This window comes from Lampris incognitus, chromosome 19 (genome assembly GCF_029633865.1).
Source record: "Lampris incognitus isolate fLamInc1 chromosome 19, fLamInc1.hap2, whole genome shotgun sequence".
Taxonomy (NCBI): domain Eukaryota; kingdom Metazoa; phylum Chordata; class Actinopteri; order Lampriformes; family Lampridae; genus Lampris; species Lampris incognitus.
The window spans coordinates 35,889,223-35,906,351 of record NC_079229.1 but is presented as its reverse complement, the minus strand read 5'-3'; the positions used below and the strand labels follow the sequence as shown (position 1 = coordinate 35,906,351).

The following is a 17,129-nucleotide window of genomic DNA, read 5'->3' as shown; positions in this document are numbered from 1 at the left end:
CGTTCACTTTCAGAGGCTGCTGGCAGGAATTCTGCCGTCTGCAACCCAGCAGGTAAAAAGTACTACATCTACTGAATATTCTAATGGAAATCCAGAGTGTACTGATACTGTGCCTCAGTAAATCCAGTCAGCATACAGTTAAGCATGGTTACGGAACCACGGCCACAGTAGGTCCAGCATGAATACCAGCATGGTACTGATATTGTACCATATTAGTAAGTCAGTTGGGGTACAGAACAGTATTGATACTGTACCTCACAAGTCCAGTATAAGTCCAGTACGGCACTGATACTTCATCATAGCCAAAGTAAGCCCAAGATGAGTAAAAATTAGTACTTGTACTGGACTATAGTCACAGTAGGTCCAGTATGTGTACAGCACAAAACTAATATTGTACTGTACCATAATCATAGTGGGTCTAGTAAGAGCACAGCATTGTACTGTTACTGACCAGTCATGGAGTAGATCTAGTGTGGACACAGTACTATTAGATGGTAAGTCCTAGGATTGCACAGCATGAACAAATGAATGTCTTTTTCTGACTTGCGGATCAGTTTACCCACAGCCCCGCAATACTCTGAAAAGGCCACCTGTCAGATGTTTATCTCTGTCAACACACTTCAACCGCCTGCGATTTAGAAACTGCAGTGGTTATTACTGGGATTTCTGCTTTTGTCTGATCAACTGCTGCACGGTGTGGGTGTGAACGCAGTGAATTGGGAAGTTTTTGTGTGTTTAAAATGAGGACAGAGGTCAGAGATCATAAGTTTGTCAGCAGGTACATAATCAGTTCTGATAAGCCAGTGGTTAATAAAGTACAAATCCACTGTGTACAAAATGTCAGGGCTGATTTGCAAAATTCCCCTTCCACACTACCGACCATTTTGCCTGTGCGCCATGGCCATCAGTTTAAAAAGAAGCCACAAGCTAGCAGGAATACTATTCGTTCATGTATTCATTATCCAAACCACTTATCCTTACTCAGGGTCGCGGGGATGCTGGAGGCTATCCCAGCAGCCATTGGGCAGCAGGCAGGAATAACATCAAATTAGCAAATTAGCCAACTAGTTAAGCAAGCAAAATTTTGCTGTAAGACAGCAGTCGCTCTCATCATCTCTTCATCATCTCATCATCAGCCGCTTCTCCAGGGTCGGGTCGCGGTGGCAGCAAGCTAAGTAGGGCACTCCAGACAGCAGTAATTTTCTTAGCAGTTAAATCCCAAAGTTGTTTTTGTGTCATTTCATATTACTTACTGTGAACTCTAGCTTGCTGTTGCTTAACTTACTTCTCACTTTAATAACATACTTAAATAAAATCACTGACATGTTAAATTTTAAACCAGCTATTTGTCAGTTAAGGGGCATCGTCAGTGGGCAGGACTAAAATTACCTTGCAGGTGACTGGATCAACCTTTAAATTTTTTTGGGGGGGATTCCCCCCCCCTTTTTTCTCCCCCAATATACTTGGCCAATTACCCCAGTCTCCCGAGCAGTCCTGGTCGCTGCCTCACCTCCTCTGCCGATCCGGGGAGAGCTGCAGACTACATGCCTCCTCCGATATATGTGGAGTCGCCAGCCGCTTCTTTTCACCTGACATTGAGTAGTTTCACCAGGGGGATGTAGCGCATGGGAGGATCACGTTGTTCCCCCCAGTTCCCCGTCCCCCCTGAACAGGCACCCCGACCGACCAGAGGAGGCGCTAGTGCAGCGACCAGGACACATACCCACATCCGGCTTCCCACCCACAGACACGGCCAATTGTGTCTGTAGGGATGCCCGACCAAGCCGGCCGGAGGTAACACGGATTCGAACCGGCGATCCCCTTTTTGGTAGGCAACGGAATAGACTGCTACACCCCATGACGTAAACCGGAGCGTCACATTTCCAATGGCTGTTCTAGAATGGATCAGCCGGAGGGACAACAGCAGGGGTGTAGCACCAAATTCTTGGCCTTATACACAAGCAGTCTCTGTGGGCCCCTTTCCTCTTTAGCTAGTTAGCTATCACAGCTTTCCTTTCTAGCTAGTTAGCTAGCAACCTTTCTTTTACAAGCTCCTTGCTCACCTTTCTTTTGGAAGAAATTACTCAACAGATTTTTTCCGTCATTTTGCCTTCTCTCCCTTTCCTTTTTTTCTTTTTTCTGGGACCCCTATTTTGCTTTCTTTGGGAAAGACATGACTCTATGTTTGTGCTTGAATCAGCAGTCACTGGCGGCAGGACTAGGTGAGCTGCATTGAGAGATGCTGTGAGGGGCAGACTAAACCATTTTGCTTGCACCTTTTGTAAGGGGTGAGAGGGGCCTCAGAGAGCCTCCCCGATTTTCTTTCAGTCCCTCAACCGATTGACGTGTTGAGCCAATTTTAATTGAAGTTATGACACTAATTAGTTAGAAATAAAATGTGCAAACCAAAACAAATGTTTAATTCCAGGCTTCCCGAGCACCCCCCCCCACTTCTGGGTCCTGGTAGGCCCCCCCCCACTACGCCGCCGCAGGAAAATAGGGACGCTCTGCTCCATGTGACGAAAACGTTAGCATGCTTCTGATTGGCTAATCCTCACCCTAACCCTAACCACTCACCTTAACCGTATGCCCAGAGTGTCATCAGTTACCTGAGAGGGAAACAACCAAGCACAGCGAGAGCGTCCCTCCGGCCATTCCACTCTAGCACTAACCATTTCCAATCACACTGGTCTGCTAGCAAACACCGCCTTAGCTAGCAGGCCAGCCCGTACACCACATCATTATTTCTGTATAAGGATTCTCGTCGTCTTTGTACATGTCTTCGATAAAACTAATTCTATAACTGCATCTCCACAAATCTTTCTCACATCAATGCTATCTCAAGTAGCAAAAACTGAGCTCACGAGATTTAGGTTGGCTTTGACAGGCTAATTTAACGAGACCTGTGGTTCTCAATCAGGTCCTCAAGTACCACCAACACTGCTGGTTTTCTATTCTAGCAGGTAGTTCATGACATTCACCCGCTATTCCAGCTATTCAGCCTCCAGTCAGCGATTTACCTGGAACAACAGGTGAATCTAATAAATCTTATCTGCTAGAATAGAAACGGTAGTACCCGAGGACCTGATTGAGAACCACTGTGTTGCCATAGTAATTAAATTCTCCTTTTCTAATATGTTTATTGAGAGGTGTTAGATGAGCAGGTGTTACATGTCGCAGGTTTTAATGGATATTATTTCGTACATCGGGAGGAGGATGCTGCCCGGTTGGCCCACCTGCTGAAAGCTTCCACCTTGGTAGATGTCTAATTAACATTATCGGGAGATTTTAGACGAAGTAAGGCGTAGGAGCATCTTCCCTGCCCACTGGCTGCTCTCCCTGTGCTGAACATGTCATGTTTCTGCCTGTGTTCTGCTGAATTATAACCAATGACGCGTCTTACCGGCATCCTCGGAGTCCCGGTGTCCCTGTCCCTCCAACATGCCGTCTGCAGCAGCCTCCACCTGTGGACCAACACACACAGACAGGCGGAAAAATTACCCGTCACGCTCTCCTCCCCCTCCTCACATCTCTCCCTCTATCCCTCCTCCTCCTCACATCTCTCCCTCTATCCCTCCTCCTCCTCACATCTCACCCCCCATCCCTCCTCCTTCCCCTCACATCTCACCCCCCCATCCCTCCTCCTCCTCACATCTCTCCCTCCAGCCCACCTCCTCCTCCTTCCCCTCACATCTCACACCCCCATTCCTCCTTCCCCTCACATTTCTCCTCCATCCCTTCATGCTCCCTCCTCCTCCTCCTCCCAGGGCGCAGGCTACAAATTCTATTGGTCTTGAAATGCAGATTAGCTAATTATGATCTGGACCGCGGGGGCGTTTATCTTCGAGACACATCTATCGAGCCTGGTATTTGTTCTGGGTTAAATGGACGTCCGAAATTCGGAAACCTACTTGACATTCGCCGTTCATCTGGTTCGCTGCTCCTCGGTTTCTGAGATGTCAGGGGAAAAAAAAAACCCCAAAATAAAATGCGCGGTCCAGTCCCTTGCTGCACCGACCGCCACTGTCCCCTTTCGGAACCGACCCTTATGGGTGCATGCTGCAGGCTGCTGCTTCCCGACGCGTGCTGGTGTTCCTGCACGGTGCAGGCTGCGCCCAGAGGAAGCGGCTCTATGCCGCCGGGAGTCACACGGCAACGCACCGGCGGCACAACGTCGCCCTTAAAACAGCCGGTCAGCAGCCAAATACCGCCGACGTCAGAAGCCCGTTAGTCTGAGACAACCGCCTGTCTGTCCGGTCCGGTCCGGTCCTGCCTGTCTGTCTGTCTGCCCTGTGTGTCTGTATCCGTCTCGCTGGCTGTTTGGCTTTAAAAAAATCCCCTGTTGAGGAGAAAGTGGAACATTCCACCATTCCACCGACACGCTAAACACCCCCTCCTCCCCCTCCCTCCCCTCTCTCTCTGGTGGTATGGTGTGTGTGTTTCCCTTCAGCAGCAGACGCTCCACGGGGGGGGGGGGCCTGGACGTGCATGAGACAGGCAGCAAGACAGACGAGATGACGGAGGAAGACAAAAACATGTCGCTGTTCGCCTGTCGTGCCAATAAGGTTTGGCTGGGATGAACCACGTGGAGGTGGAGGTGGTGTGAGGAGAGACATCTGTTATTGGGGATTATTTATTTAACCCGTATGTTGACTGGCCTGATGACGTTCATTTCTTTGTCTTTTCTCCCCCCCCCTTTTTCTCCCCAATTGTATCGGGCCAATCACCCCACTCTTCCGAGCCGTCCCGGTCTCTGCTCCACCCCCTCTGCCGATCCGGGGGGGGGGCTGCAGACTACCACGTGCCTCCTCCCATACATGTGGAGTCACCAGCCGCTTCTTTTCCCCTGACAGTGAGGAGTTTCACCAGGGCCATGGGAGAATCACCCCTCCCCCCAAAAAAAACAGGCACCCCGACCGACCAGACACCAGCTCCCCCTGCCAGACACCTTCGACACAGCTGCCCGCACTCCACACGGCGACACCAAAACAGAGGCGAGGCGAGGCCGCCGTTAGGCCGCAAATGATCAAATCGTGAAGGCTTTCATTTTAGTGGTTACTATCGGGGAAAATGACAGGGTGCGGTGCCTCCATCTTCATCACAGCAGCCAGACGACGAAGAGGAAAACGGTGTCCTTTAGCCAGCGGCCGCTCCACTCGGCCTGCTAGCATAGCCTGCTCACGGCCCTAGCATAGGCTGCTCACGGCGCTAGCACAGGCTGCTCACGGCGCTAGCATAGCCTGCTCACGGCGCTAGCATAGCCTGCTCACGGCGCTAGCATAGCACGCTAACTCTCGTCACACACGCTGTGCGGCGCGACTTTTCTCTCGGTGGGAAACCGCTCGCTGGGTGACTCCCAACCTGTTAGCAGAGCTGGCTTACACAGCGGTCCTGGCGTGCATACTGACCCAGTCTAGACCCCAAAACAACCGAGGAGGCATAAGAGACACAGCGGGGCATCCGTCCGGCCCCGACCGGAAGACGAGTGAGAAGATGGCGGACGGTAAATCATCCCGCTGCAGAACGGTTCTCTGTTGGAAGGGGGCGGGGCTTCCAAACAAAACTCTTCTTCGTTCGCCTTTTACGTGACTGAAACTTTTAATTTTACGTCCATCAGAATTAAAAGAATTCGACATGACTGAAATATGATCAGAGAATAAACATGAATGAATCACGTCATACATAACGAAATGCATTTTTGTAAATTGTACAACCCCGCTTCCCCCCTTATTCAGTGTCATGGGGAGGAATTTTGGAAAACGCTGAACGCTTCCTTTCCTCCGGCGGGAGTTGCTGGCGTTGAGTTAAATCATCGCCCCCTGCTGGCGCAGCACCTTCATACACACATGTACTTTTCACACCTGAGCGAGGCAAACCGTGACACTGACACGTTGGACCGGCGGGTGTATTACACGCTTTGGCGTGATACTGGGCTGAACAAGCTGATGTGACAGAACAAGCTGGGAGAAGACCTTTACCAACAGATAGTACTACATCAATAAATAAAACTCGGGTTCAACCAGGTTTTATTGTTTGTTTCTGACTCTCCTTCACTCTGAATGGAGCTCTGTTATTTAGAGACATCAAACACCCAACCAAGTCTCCACAAACAAAGCATTCATATCGTAGCGAATTCAGGGGGTAACCGGGAACCCGCCGCAGCCGGGACGCGAACCCGGGTCTCCCGTACCACGGACGACTATGTTAACCAGCCGACTAAAGGGTCCGACCTGTTAGCCAAGGGCTAGCAAGTCTAGTCATCCGTGGTTGTTACAGTACCCCCCTCCTTTAGGAAGCGCGTCCCGTGCTTCAGCATACCAGCTCCCTCACACCTTTGGTCATACGTGCTTCCGATGGCCTCACGGTCTCACCATCCCACTTCTGACACCAGTCAACTAACGGGTCGGACCCTTTAGTTGACTGGTTAGCGCGGTGGTGCGGGCGACCCGGGTTAGCTTCCCGGCTACCCCTGAATTCGCTACATTGGTGTCAGTAGTGGGACGATGAGACCACGAGGCCATCGGAAGCGCGTTCACCAAGAGGCATGAGGGAGCTGGTATGCTGAAGCACAGGGACGCGCTTCCGGAAGGAAGGGGGAAGTGTAACAACCACGGATGACTAGACTCGTTAGCGCTTGGCCAACAGGTTGGACCCTTTAGTGACTGGTTAACGTAGTCGCCCATGGTTCGGGAGACCCGGGTTTGCATCTCGGCTGTGGCAGTTCCTGGCTGCCTCCCGAATTCGCTACAATATACAACTTCATTGTAGTCCCCAAAACGTTGTGAAGATCTGTGACCTGTCAAATGAACATGGTGCAGGTTAGCTGGTTGACATTGCCAGACAGGAGGTGGTTGTGTCTGGGTGTAAGAGGTGGTGGTGTCTGGGTATAATAGGTGGTTGTGTCTGGGTATAAGAGGTGGTTGTGTCTGGGTATAAGAGGTGGTGGTGTCTGGGTATAAGAGGTGGTGGTTTCTGGGTATAAGAGGTGGTGGTGTCTGGGTATAAGAGGTGGTGGTTTCTGGGTATAAGAGGTGGTTGTGTCTGGGTATAAGAGGTGGTGGTGTCTGGGTATAAGAGGTGGTGGTGTCTGGGTATAAGAGGTGGTTGTGTCTGGGTATAAGAGGTGGTGGTGTCTGGGTATAATAGGTGGTTGTGTCTGGGTATAAGAGGTGGTTGTGTCTGGGTATAAGAGGTGGTGGTGTCTGGGTATAGGAGGTGGTTGTGTCTGGGTATGAGACCTGCGTATTTATAGATCTATGTATCTGAGGTCACAGGTCATGTCGCTCCATACTCACCAGCCTGGCAGCGGCATGAGAGCAGAGAGAGCTGTGAGGTGCGGGGGCAGGAAGAGGAGGTGGTGGCGGCGACGAAGGAGGAGGTGGTCGGTAGCAGGAGAGGGCGCCGCGTGGCCCCGAGTCGGGAGGGGAGGAGTAGGAGCGCATCCTGCGGGTCTCCGGCCGGCGCGGCTCGCTCTGGTACGTCTCCAGCTGAAACACACCGGCCTCCTGAGCCCGGGAAGGAGGAGGCACATGGGGGGAAGCAGAGGAAGGGGTGGAGGGGGGAGAGGACATGCTAGAGGCTGGATGGAGAGAGGGAGGAAACCAGGAGGGGGGGGGGGGGGGAGAAGCAATTTGCATTTTTAAAATCTTCAAAACTTCCTGATCCACAACAGGTTCACATTTAGAAAAACAGAGTGAGAGAGACTTATAAAAGGAAAGAAAAGGTGAGGAGAGACAGGAAGTGTGTGTGTGTATGTGTGTGTGTTAAGCATTAACACTAGCAGGGTTAAGGTTACCAAATGGCCTGTAATGTGTCCCATAAAGCCGGTGGAGACTACAGATGGGTTTTAATCTAAGATGGCTCTACCGTCTACAGGCTGGAAGATGTTCAGGAGGGGGCAGCCATGTTTTCATCCTCTCTTCTCTCCTCTTTTCTCCTTAGTTTTTTCATGGATCGACTATTTGGATGCTAAACTACATGACTGTCACCAATTTCCACTTCCATTGTGGGGAGATGGTGGCGCGAATTCACGTTTGCAGCGGCCCCACCCGGTACCGTCCATGCAGTGTCTTTGTCCACGTCTAAGTTTGTCTTCGTTTGATGGCTGGGAGAGCTGGCGCTGGATCGGCTGGGGGAGCCTGGTCTGCTGGGTCCCGTGGGCCCAGGGACCACGGCCCTGCCTGGAGCTGCGACCTATGATGAAAGACCCAGGGCGGTCTGACAAGCGGGGCAGGCTAAGCTAACTGCTAGCCCATGCAGACCAGCAGTTCCGACAGTCATCCTGGCTGGCATTCGTTCTCTTGCACAGTGATATATATATATATATATATATATTTATTTATTTATTTATTTATTTATTTTATATATGTGTTAGTTTAGATATATAAGTTAGTATGTGTGTTCTTGATCTTCTTGTAGTTTTTGGATATGTGTTTTTGTCTTTGTGTAACACTGCTGTGGGCTGGGAGAAACGATATTCCTGATTCCTGAACCTGTCGTCAGACAGCTGACCCACACTGAACTCCACCGTGGTCCGGCGGGGGACCTGCAGTCTTGTGTGTCAGACACACTAGAGACTGAAAACCTAGTCCACTTGGTCTTCAGACAAAGGTGCAGGCTTCATTCTTACCAGGTTGAGGCATGACGAGAGAAGTTGTTGTTTTGGATTTGTTTTCCTTTACTGAGTTTTCTAAGATGTCGGTATGACCAAACGGTAACCCAACTATAACACCACCCTTCCTCTTCACAACCGCCCGGCCTCACCAGGCTACAACTGTCTGTTTCAAGGCCCAAATGATAGGTGAACACAATAGGTATTGTCCATGCAGTAACACACAGGTTCTTGTGTTCCAGTGTAGAGAGCGCCCACCTGTCAGTTCACCACGCTGCAGTACTAGGTGCCGCCACGAGATGGCGCAAACCCATCAGCAACAGCTTGGCTAAACGGACAGTGGGAGCTGATCGCTGCGTCACGTGTGGAGGAAGGGATGGTGCTGCAGGCTTGTTCTGTCTAATTCATTACCGATATGTGATGAAAGCACATATAAAATGGAGTTCACGTCTCCCTGAACTCCTGGTGGGGTTTTTTTTCCGTCTCTCAGGATAAACCCTGGATTTACGTGGACAGACACATCAATAATACCAGAAGAAGACAGACAGCTAAGAGGAGGATGAGGAACGTGTAATATCACCCCTCAGTGTCAGCTCTTCCTCATCTGAGAGAAATGCTCATAAATCGGACATCTTGGGGGGAGTCTGTGGGACGAGCACGGGACAGAGAGGAGAAGGGGCTGGCCGGGTTCTGACCATCTCTCACTGACTTTAGTAATCATAATAGCGCCCTCTAACGGTGTATATGAAACAATGCAGGCAGCATGCCAGCGCTATTAAATGGCATCACACACACACACACACACACACACACACACACACACACACAAACCAACCAAACAAACAAACAAAAAAACCCAAAAACAATAATTTTAAAAATTGGAGGGACGGACATGTCACACATTGAAGTGGCTGATCGGCATAACAATAACATAGCACATATGCCATTATTGTGATAAGAAGAAGAAGAAGAAGAGGAAGAAGAAGAATGGTCAGACATTCTAACCATTCTTCTTATAGACACAAGGCCGCAGGTCCCCCACCGGACCACAAGAATGGTCAGACATCAACACCACTGAGACCACTGTTGCCATCAACAAGACCAACAACTGGAAGGCACCAGGGATAGACAGAATTGCCAACTTCTGGATCAAGAACCTGCCCAGCATCCACGAAGACCTCGCATGGGCTTCCTCGACAAAAACAGCTTGTTACCAGCAGAACAAAAAGGATGTAAGAAAGGTAGCTATGGATGCAAGGACCAGCTACTCATCAATAAAGCCATATTGCAAGAGGTCAAATCGAAGAAAAATAACTTTTCAACAGCATGGATTAACTACAGGGAGGCATTTGACAGCATGCCACACTCCTGGATAGAGAAGAGCCTCAAGATCTACAGAGTCTGCCTAACAACTGTCAAATTCATCACGGAGAGCATGAAGACCACCCTGAATCTCCATCATACAGAGGGGTCGTTAACATCGAGACTGATCAACATCAGAAGCGGAATCTTCCAAGGGGACTCACTATCACCACTGCTCTTTTGCCTTACACTAGCACCACTCAGCAGTCTACTGAACAACAGCAGCTATGGGTACAAATCACAGAATGGCAAACTGACCCACCTGTTCTACACTGACGACCTCAAGACATTTAGCAAGAATGACAATCAGCAGAAGGGTCTACTCACCATCGTCAAGACCTTCAGCGACGACATCAAGATGGAATTCGGAATCGACAAGTGTGCCAAAGCCACTTCCAAGAAAGGAAGTCTTACCAAGACTGCAGACTTAGACCTTGACACTGACACTGTAATCAAAGAGCTAGACCAACATAGCACATACAAGTACCTAGGAGTGAACGAAGGAGACGGCATACAACACTCAACCATGAAAGAGAAGATCCAGAAAGAGTACCACAGGAGAGAGCGTATGGTACTGAAGAGCGAACTCAATGCGGCTAACAGAATTGAAGCTATCAACATCCTAGCGATACCTGTAGTGACGTACAGCTTCAACATCATCACTTGGAAACTGTACGACATCAAGAGACTAGACACCAAGACAAGAAAGATGCTGACCATGGAGAAGATGCGCCACCTGAAAGCAGATGTCGACAGGCTGCACCTACCAAGAGCTTCAGGAGGACGAGGCCTAGTCCAGCTCAAACTGACCTTCAAGACTACCACTATCGGGCTGGATGCATCCCTGACAAAAACAGATGACCCACTCCTCCGAATAGTAAAACATCAGATCTATTCCATCAATAAAGAAGTTGTGCAATTCAAGAAAGAGCTTGATGTCCCAGAAACCCCTCCAACAGAAAAAGAGGCAACTACCATCTATGCCAAACAAGTGAAGCAGAAGGCAAAACACCATGGCCAGAAGCAACTGAAAAAAACTTGGGAGGACAAAGCAATGCACGGGAAGTACCCAAAAAGAATGAAAGATGCAGACGTGGACCAACAAAAGACACACCAGTGGCTGAGGAGCACCGGGCTGAAAGCAGAGACGGAGGGCCTGATAATCGCTGCAAAAGACCAGAGCCTGGCAACCAGATCCTATCACGATCGCATAATCAAAGATGGAAAAGACCCAAAATGCAGAATCTGTGGAATGTACAAAGAAACCATCGAACCACATTGTCTCAGGCTGCCCGGAACTGTTAAAGACCGAGTACATGTACAGGCACAACAAGGCAGCAGCATACCTGCACTGGAAGACCTGCAGGAGTTACAGCATCAAGACGACTGAGAAGTGGTACGAACATCAGCCAAAAACTATCACTGAAAACAATGATGTCACCATCCTCTGGGACACGCCCATCCACACTGACAGAGATAAAAGCCAACAAGCCCGACATCGTTATCAAGGACAGGAAGCAAAATAGCAGTATGCTCATCGACATGGCAACACCATCTGAAAAAACACCTCAGTGAAAGTCACAGAGAAGCTGACCAAGTACAAAGACCTGGAGACTGAAGTCAACAGGATGTGGGGAATGAAGACCAAAAATACACCAGTGGTCATCGGAGCTCTAGGACTCATGAAGAAAGGAATGGAGAAATTCACCATCCGTATCCCAGGAAACGTCAACATCAGTGCAGTCCAGAAGATCGCCCTGCTCGGAACAGCCCACATATTACGACGAGTACTGTCAATCAAGTGATATCTGCCCTATAGGTCCTCAGGTCCATAGTTTGGACCAGGCTCTACAGGATCTAAAACAGGAAACATGAAAGAAATAATAATAATAATAATAATAACAATAGAAAAAAAGTTGCAGCTTCTTATGAATATAATAGAATAGAACTTTATTAGCCATTTCACTGTGACGGCCTGGCAGCCTGTCCAGGGTGTCTCTCCACCTTTCACCCCATGACTGCTGGGATGGGCTCCAGCGTCCCCGCGACCCTGACAGCAGGATAAGCAGTTCGGATAATGGATGGATGGACACCAGCTAATTAGAATTTTTCTTTTCACACATCTCTCCTAGATTCACACACAGACCCCCTACATGTGTATTTCATCACACACACAGACCCCCTACATGTGTATTTCATCACACACACAGACCCCCTACATGTGTATTTCATCACACACACAGACCCCCTACATGTGTATTTCATCAGAACTTTTCATAAAACATGGGCCATGACCTCAAAATCAAAGATTTGAGTAAAGGAGGAGTTACTGAAGTGTCGGAAACAGACGGAAGTCAAGCATCCGCTTCACCGCCATGTCGGTCACACTGATGTCACCTTGTCTGTTGTGTTCACTGCATTTCCTTTGTTTTTTTAACTGGTGCAGATGCATGAAAAAAGTTCAGTTATCAATATGAATAGCCCCCCCCACCCCGACGTTTTATTTTTGCTTCCTCTAGGGGTGCAACGGACTTGTCCGGGAGTGCCCTATTGTAATTCGAACCCTGCATACACAAACATGCGCACACACACACACACACACACACACATGGGCGGATGGAAGAGACAGAACCAGAACAAGAGAGATAAAGACATAGAGAGATAAAGGGAGCTCACTTTAACTGATAGACACCCTCCGGCCCTTTTGTCCTGACCCATAGCCAGAACATTAACACACACACACACACACACACACACACACAGTGTGAGAATAATAAGTCTATATATAGCTGTGATTGTGGACGCAGGCCAGTAACATGCAGCGTGGAGCCCGCGGGCAGAGCAGAGAGAACACAAGGGAACAGAGAGAACAGAAATACAGAAGAGAACAGAGAAGAAACACACTGATAGTTGACTCACTGCTGTGACTCCCCACACACACACACACACACACAATAAATCCAACGGAAAATTAAACTGTAATTCCTCCAAAACCTGCATTTAAAGCAAATGGCGCTAATGAGGTCAAAGGTCACGAATCACTGTACAGAGACAACAGAGAGCAGATATACCTGATTACAAGATCACAGATGATACAGGAGTAACATGATGGAGGAGTAACATGATAGAGGAGTAACAGATGATAGAGGAGACAGAGAGAGGAGTAACATGATAGAAGAGTAACAGATGATAGAGGAGACAGAGAGAGGAGTAACATGATAGAAGAGTAACAGATGATAGAGGAGAAAGAGAGAGAGGAGTAACAGATGAGAGGAGTAACATGACAGAGGAGAAAGAGATGATAGAGGAGAAACGGGAGTAACAGATGATGGAGAAGTAACATGATAGAGGAGAAACAGATGATAGAGGAGAAAGAGAGAGAGGAGTAACAGATGATAGAGGAGTAACATGATAGAGGGGTAACATGATAGAGGAGAAACAGAGGGGAGTAACAGATGATAGAGAAGTAACATGATTGAGGAGAAAGAGAGAGAGGAGTAACAGATGATAGAGGAGTAACATGATAGCGGAGTAACAGATGATAGAGGATCTCCTCTATCATCTCTTCACAGAGAGAGAGGAGTAACAGATGGTAGAGGAGTACTATGATAGAGGAGAAACAGATGATAGAGGAGAGAGAGAGGACTGTGAGGGCAATTCATATTTGATGTTCGCTTACTTTTAATCTTTCACCATGCCTTGCGTTGCTTAGATGGATGCTGGAGGTCCATGTGTAGTAGAACAAAGGTGGTCTTATAAAGTGTCTCTCCAGGTGCACAAATAAGGGCCTATTGTTAATTGTTGACTGTATGGGAGACTTACTGAGTGCAGCAAGTCTGTACGCAGTAAATGGAGAAGTGGCCTTGGATGGTGGATGAGAGCTGGAAGACATGAGATAAGGAGGGGAAGTACAGACGACTGTCCTATAAGGGAGGCTGTACTGTATTGATCGGTGCACATTCAGGCACCTGGGCTTGGATAGGTCTGTTCATGAACATATATTAACATTGTGTGACAATACGGGAAGAGATTTTTGTCTCATTCCTCATTTCTGTCAGCGTGGAATTCAATAATTGCCAAGACAGGAGTAACAGATGGTAGAGGAGTAACACGATAGAGGAGTAAGAGAGAGAAAGAGAGAAGAGTAACAGATGATAGAGGAGAAACAGAGAGAGAGAGGGGAGTAACAGATGATAGAGGGGTAACATGCTAGAGGAGCAACAGATGATAGAGGAGTAACAAATGATAGAGGAGTAACAGAGAGCGAGAGAGAGAGAGAGAAATAACATGATAGAGGAGAAACAGAGAGAGAGAGAGAGGAGTAACAGAGTGAGAAAGAGCGAGAGAGAGGAGTAACATAATAGAGGAGTAACAGATGATAGATGAGTAACAGAGAGAGAGATGAGTAACATGATAGAAAAGTAATAGAGAGAGAAGTAACAGATGATAAAGGAGTAACATGATACAGGAGTAACAGGTGTTAGAGGAGTAACAGATGATAGAGGAGTAACAGAGAGAGAGGAGTAACAGATGATAGAGGAGTAACAGAGAGAGAGGAGTAACGCATGATAGAGGAGTAACATGATAGAGGAGTAACAGAGAGAGGAGTAACAGATGATAGAGTAACAGAGAGAGAGGAGTAACAGAGAGAGAGGAGTAACAGATGATAGAATAGTAACATGATAGAGTAGTAACGCATGATAGAGTAACAGAGAGAGAGATGAGTAACGCATGATAGAGGAGTAACATGATAGAGGAGTAACAGAGAGACAGGAGTAACAGATGATAGATGAGTAACAGATGATAGATGAGTAACAGAGAGAGAGGAGTAACATGATAGAGGAGTAACAGAGAGACAGGAGTAACAGATGATAGATGAGTAACAGATGATAGATGAGTAACAGATGATAGAGGAGTAACAGATGATAGAGGAGTAACAGATGATAGAGGAGTAACAGAGAGAGAGAGGAGTAACAGATGATAGAGGAGTAACAGAGATAGAGGAGTAACAGATGATAGAGGAGTAACAGAGAGAGAGAGGAGCTGGGTAGATTTATGTAGCATTAATACAGAATAAGCAAGGATAGAAACAAAAAGCTTTCACTCCCCATCTCCCTTCCACCCCCAACACACGCACACACACACACACACACACACACACACACACACACACACACACACACACACACACACACAAAGTTCTGGGCAGACCACAGAAATGTCATTAATAGGTAACTCTAGACTGTAAACACGGTGTGCTAGTATTAGTGTTGTGTGTGTTGTGTGTGTGTGTGTGGGCTGATGGAACACAGAGACAGGCACTTTATCAGATTAGAAGGGACTAACTCACTGGTAGGTATGGTCTCTCCCTCTACAGTACGTGGTGTTTCAGAACACCCCCCCCTCCCCTCCTCCCCTCCCCAGCCTGATGTTCGCTGTTTCAGTTCAAACCCAAACGTGTTGTCGGCCGAAGGTTCGATTTAGCTAAAATCCCCGGCAACGACGCGTTCAAACGCTGGTCTGTAAAGTCAGAAGGAAGTCAGAAGAAGAGCCGAGCGAATACATGAGGGGACTTTTATTGTGAACTTCAACAGCAGAGGTGTACAGTAACTCATATGGAGAGTGATCCCACGAGCTTCCTGTCAAGGCAGAACGAGCAGGATCTCCCTAAAAATCAAATAGCCCCTCTCAGCCAGCCAACACGTAGGACCCACCAGACGAGTCCACTTCCTGTCTTTTCTCATTCGTCTTGTTTTGCTGTGTACAGGCCGTTTCTGGGCGTGAACCTTTGGGCAGCGGGACTCTGGTCAACCGTGGGACGCTACGACAATGGCGGACACAGCGCCCAGAGTCACTCTCGTTTGGGATCGAGAGTGACTCTGGGGCTGGCTTTCACCCGCTGGCGAGCCCTGAAGGAGAGGATGGGGATGAAGAGCGACGTGGAGTTGGCCTGTACACTGGGATGTGTTCTGGCAACTGCGCTCGGGGGGGGGGGGGGGCGTGTCCTTCTGGTGACGTTGAGGCGGAGGGGAGGGGCCAACTCTGAACGCTGCGTTAACAAACCACAACCGATAAGTGCTCCTCGTTCTCCCTTTAACACACTGGGAGGACCGGGATTTCACTCCTACCTGAAACGACCATGGGAGGTCAAAATGACCGCCGGTTTGTACACTCTATATTGTGTCAAGATAAACACCCAGTTGAGATATTAATGCATTACATATGTTAGTATGTCTGTTGGGAAACCAACTGACACCAAAATTAACATTTTAACAACTTTAATAATATTTTTCAAACAATTTAAAATGGCGGCTGTCCAACGCCTGTAAACACTGCAGGGCCTCGGCGGTGGTCATGGTGCGTCTGTACCCAGACATGTTGGACATCATCAAAAATCAAGTTTAGACTATTTCTCTCCACTGGAGGACGCTAGTGTGTTTCTAGGACAGAGCGACGAACTTCACCAAGGAAATGATGCGACCAACACACGTCGTCAATACTGACATGACGCACGAATTACGAGCCGGCGTTGTGACCGCTCATGGTCGTTTTAAGTACATCTTGTCATAACTTTTTTGTGTAATTGATCTAAAACTCATTTTAATACAAATATATGTAGTTTTAGGAGCATTCAGGGAGCGGCAGGTCTGTATCCCCCCCCCCCCCACAAAGTTTGACAGCCTTGGTCGTTCTCGAGTTTTCAGCCTAGGATGAAAGATGAGGAGCGACTCTGCTGTTCGGGGGGGGGGGGGGGGGCTCTTAAATTAACCAGATGAGCAGCCTGGGAAACGGGACTCTACCCACAGAAGCACGGCAGCAGTGGAAGAAGACTTTTATTGCGGCGGGGTTAAACTGGTTCACCGGCCTGTTCGGTCCGACAGAGATTACAAAGCCATCACAGAGGAGAGCTGCACCACCTGCTGCAGAGCAACAGACGACGGCTTGACCAAATCCCAGCATGATAACTAACCCCCGTTTGCTGCTGCCGCCGCCGCTGCCCGCTGTCTTAACTACCACTCACGATGTAAATGACGTCTACCAGCCCTCCTGTGAGTTTGACTGACATCTCTATTTAAAGTCTACTGTGTATATGTGGTGACATGGACAGTATTGTCTGTGTGTGACGGTACCGTCTGGTGGACTGTGGTTTTACAGT

General features: G+C 48.5%; 1 protein-coding gene across 1 annotated transcript in view; it reads right to left on the bottom strand.

Moving 5' to 3' along the window:
- Positions 1–17,129, bottom strand: part of LOC130129560 (uncharacterized) — a 47,582-nt gene that overhangs the window by 29,247 nt on the left and 1,206 nt on the right. Inside the window, exons 2-3 of the mRNA XM_056299138.1 lie at positions 7,296–7,579; positions 3,404–3,464 (exon numbers count right to left, since the gene is read on the bottom strand). Coding sequence (XP_056155113.1) covers positions 3,404–3,464; positions 7,296–7,579 — 345 coding nt within the window. The remainder of the gene's footprint in view (positions 1–3,403; positions 3,465–7,295; positions 7,580–17,129) is intronic.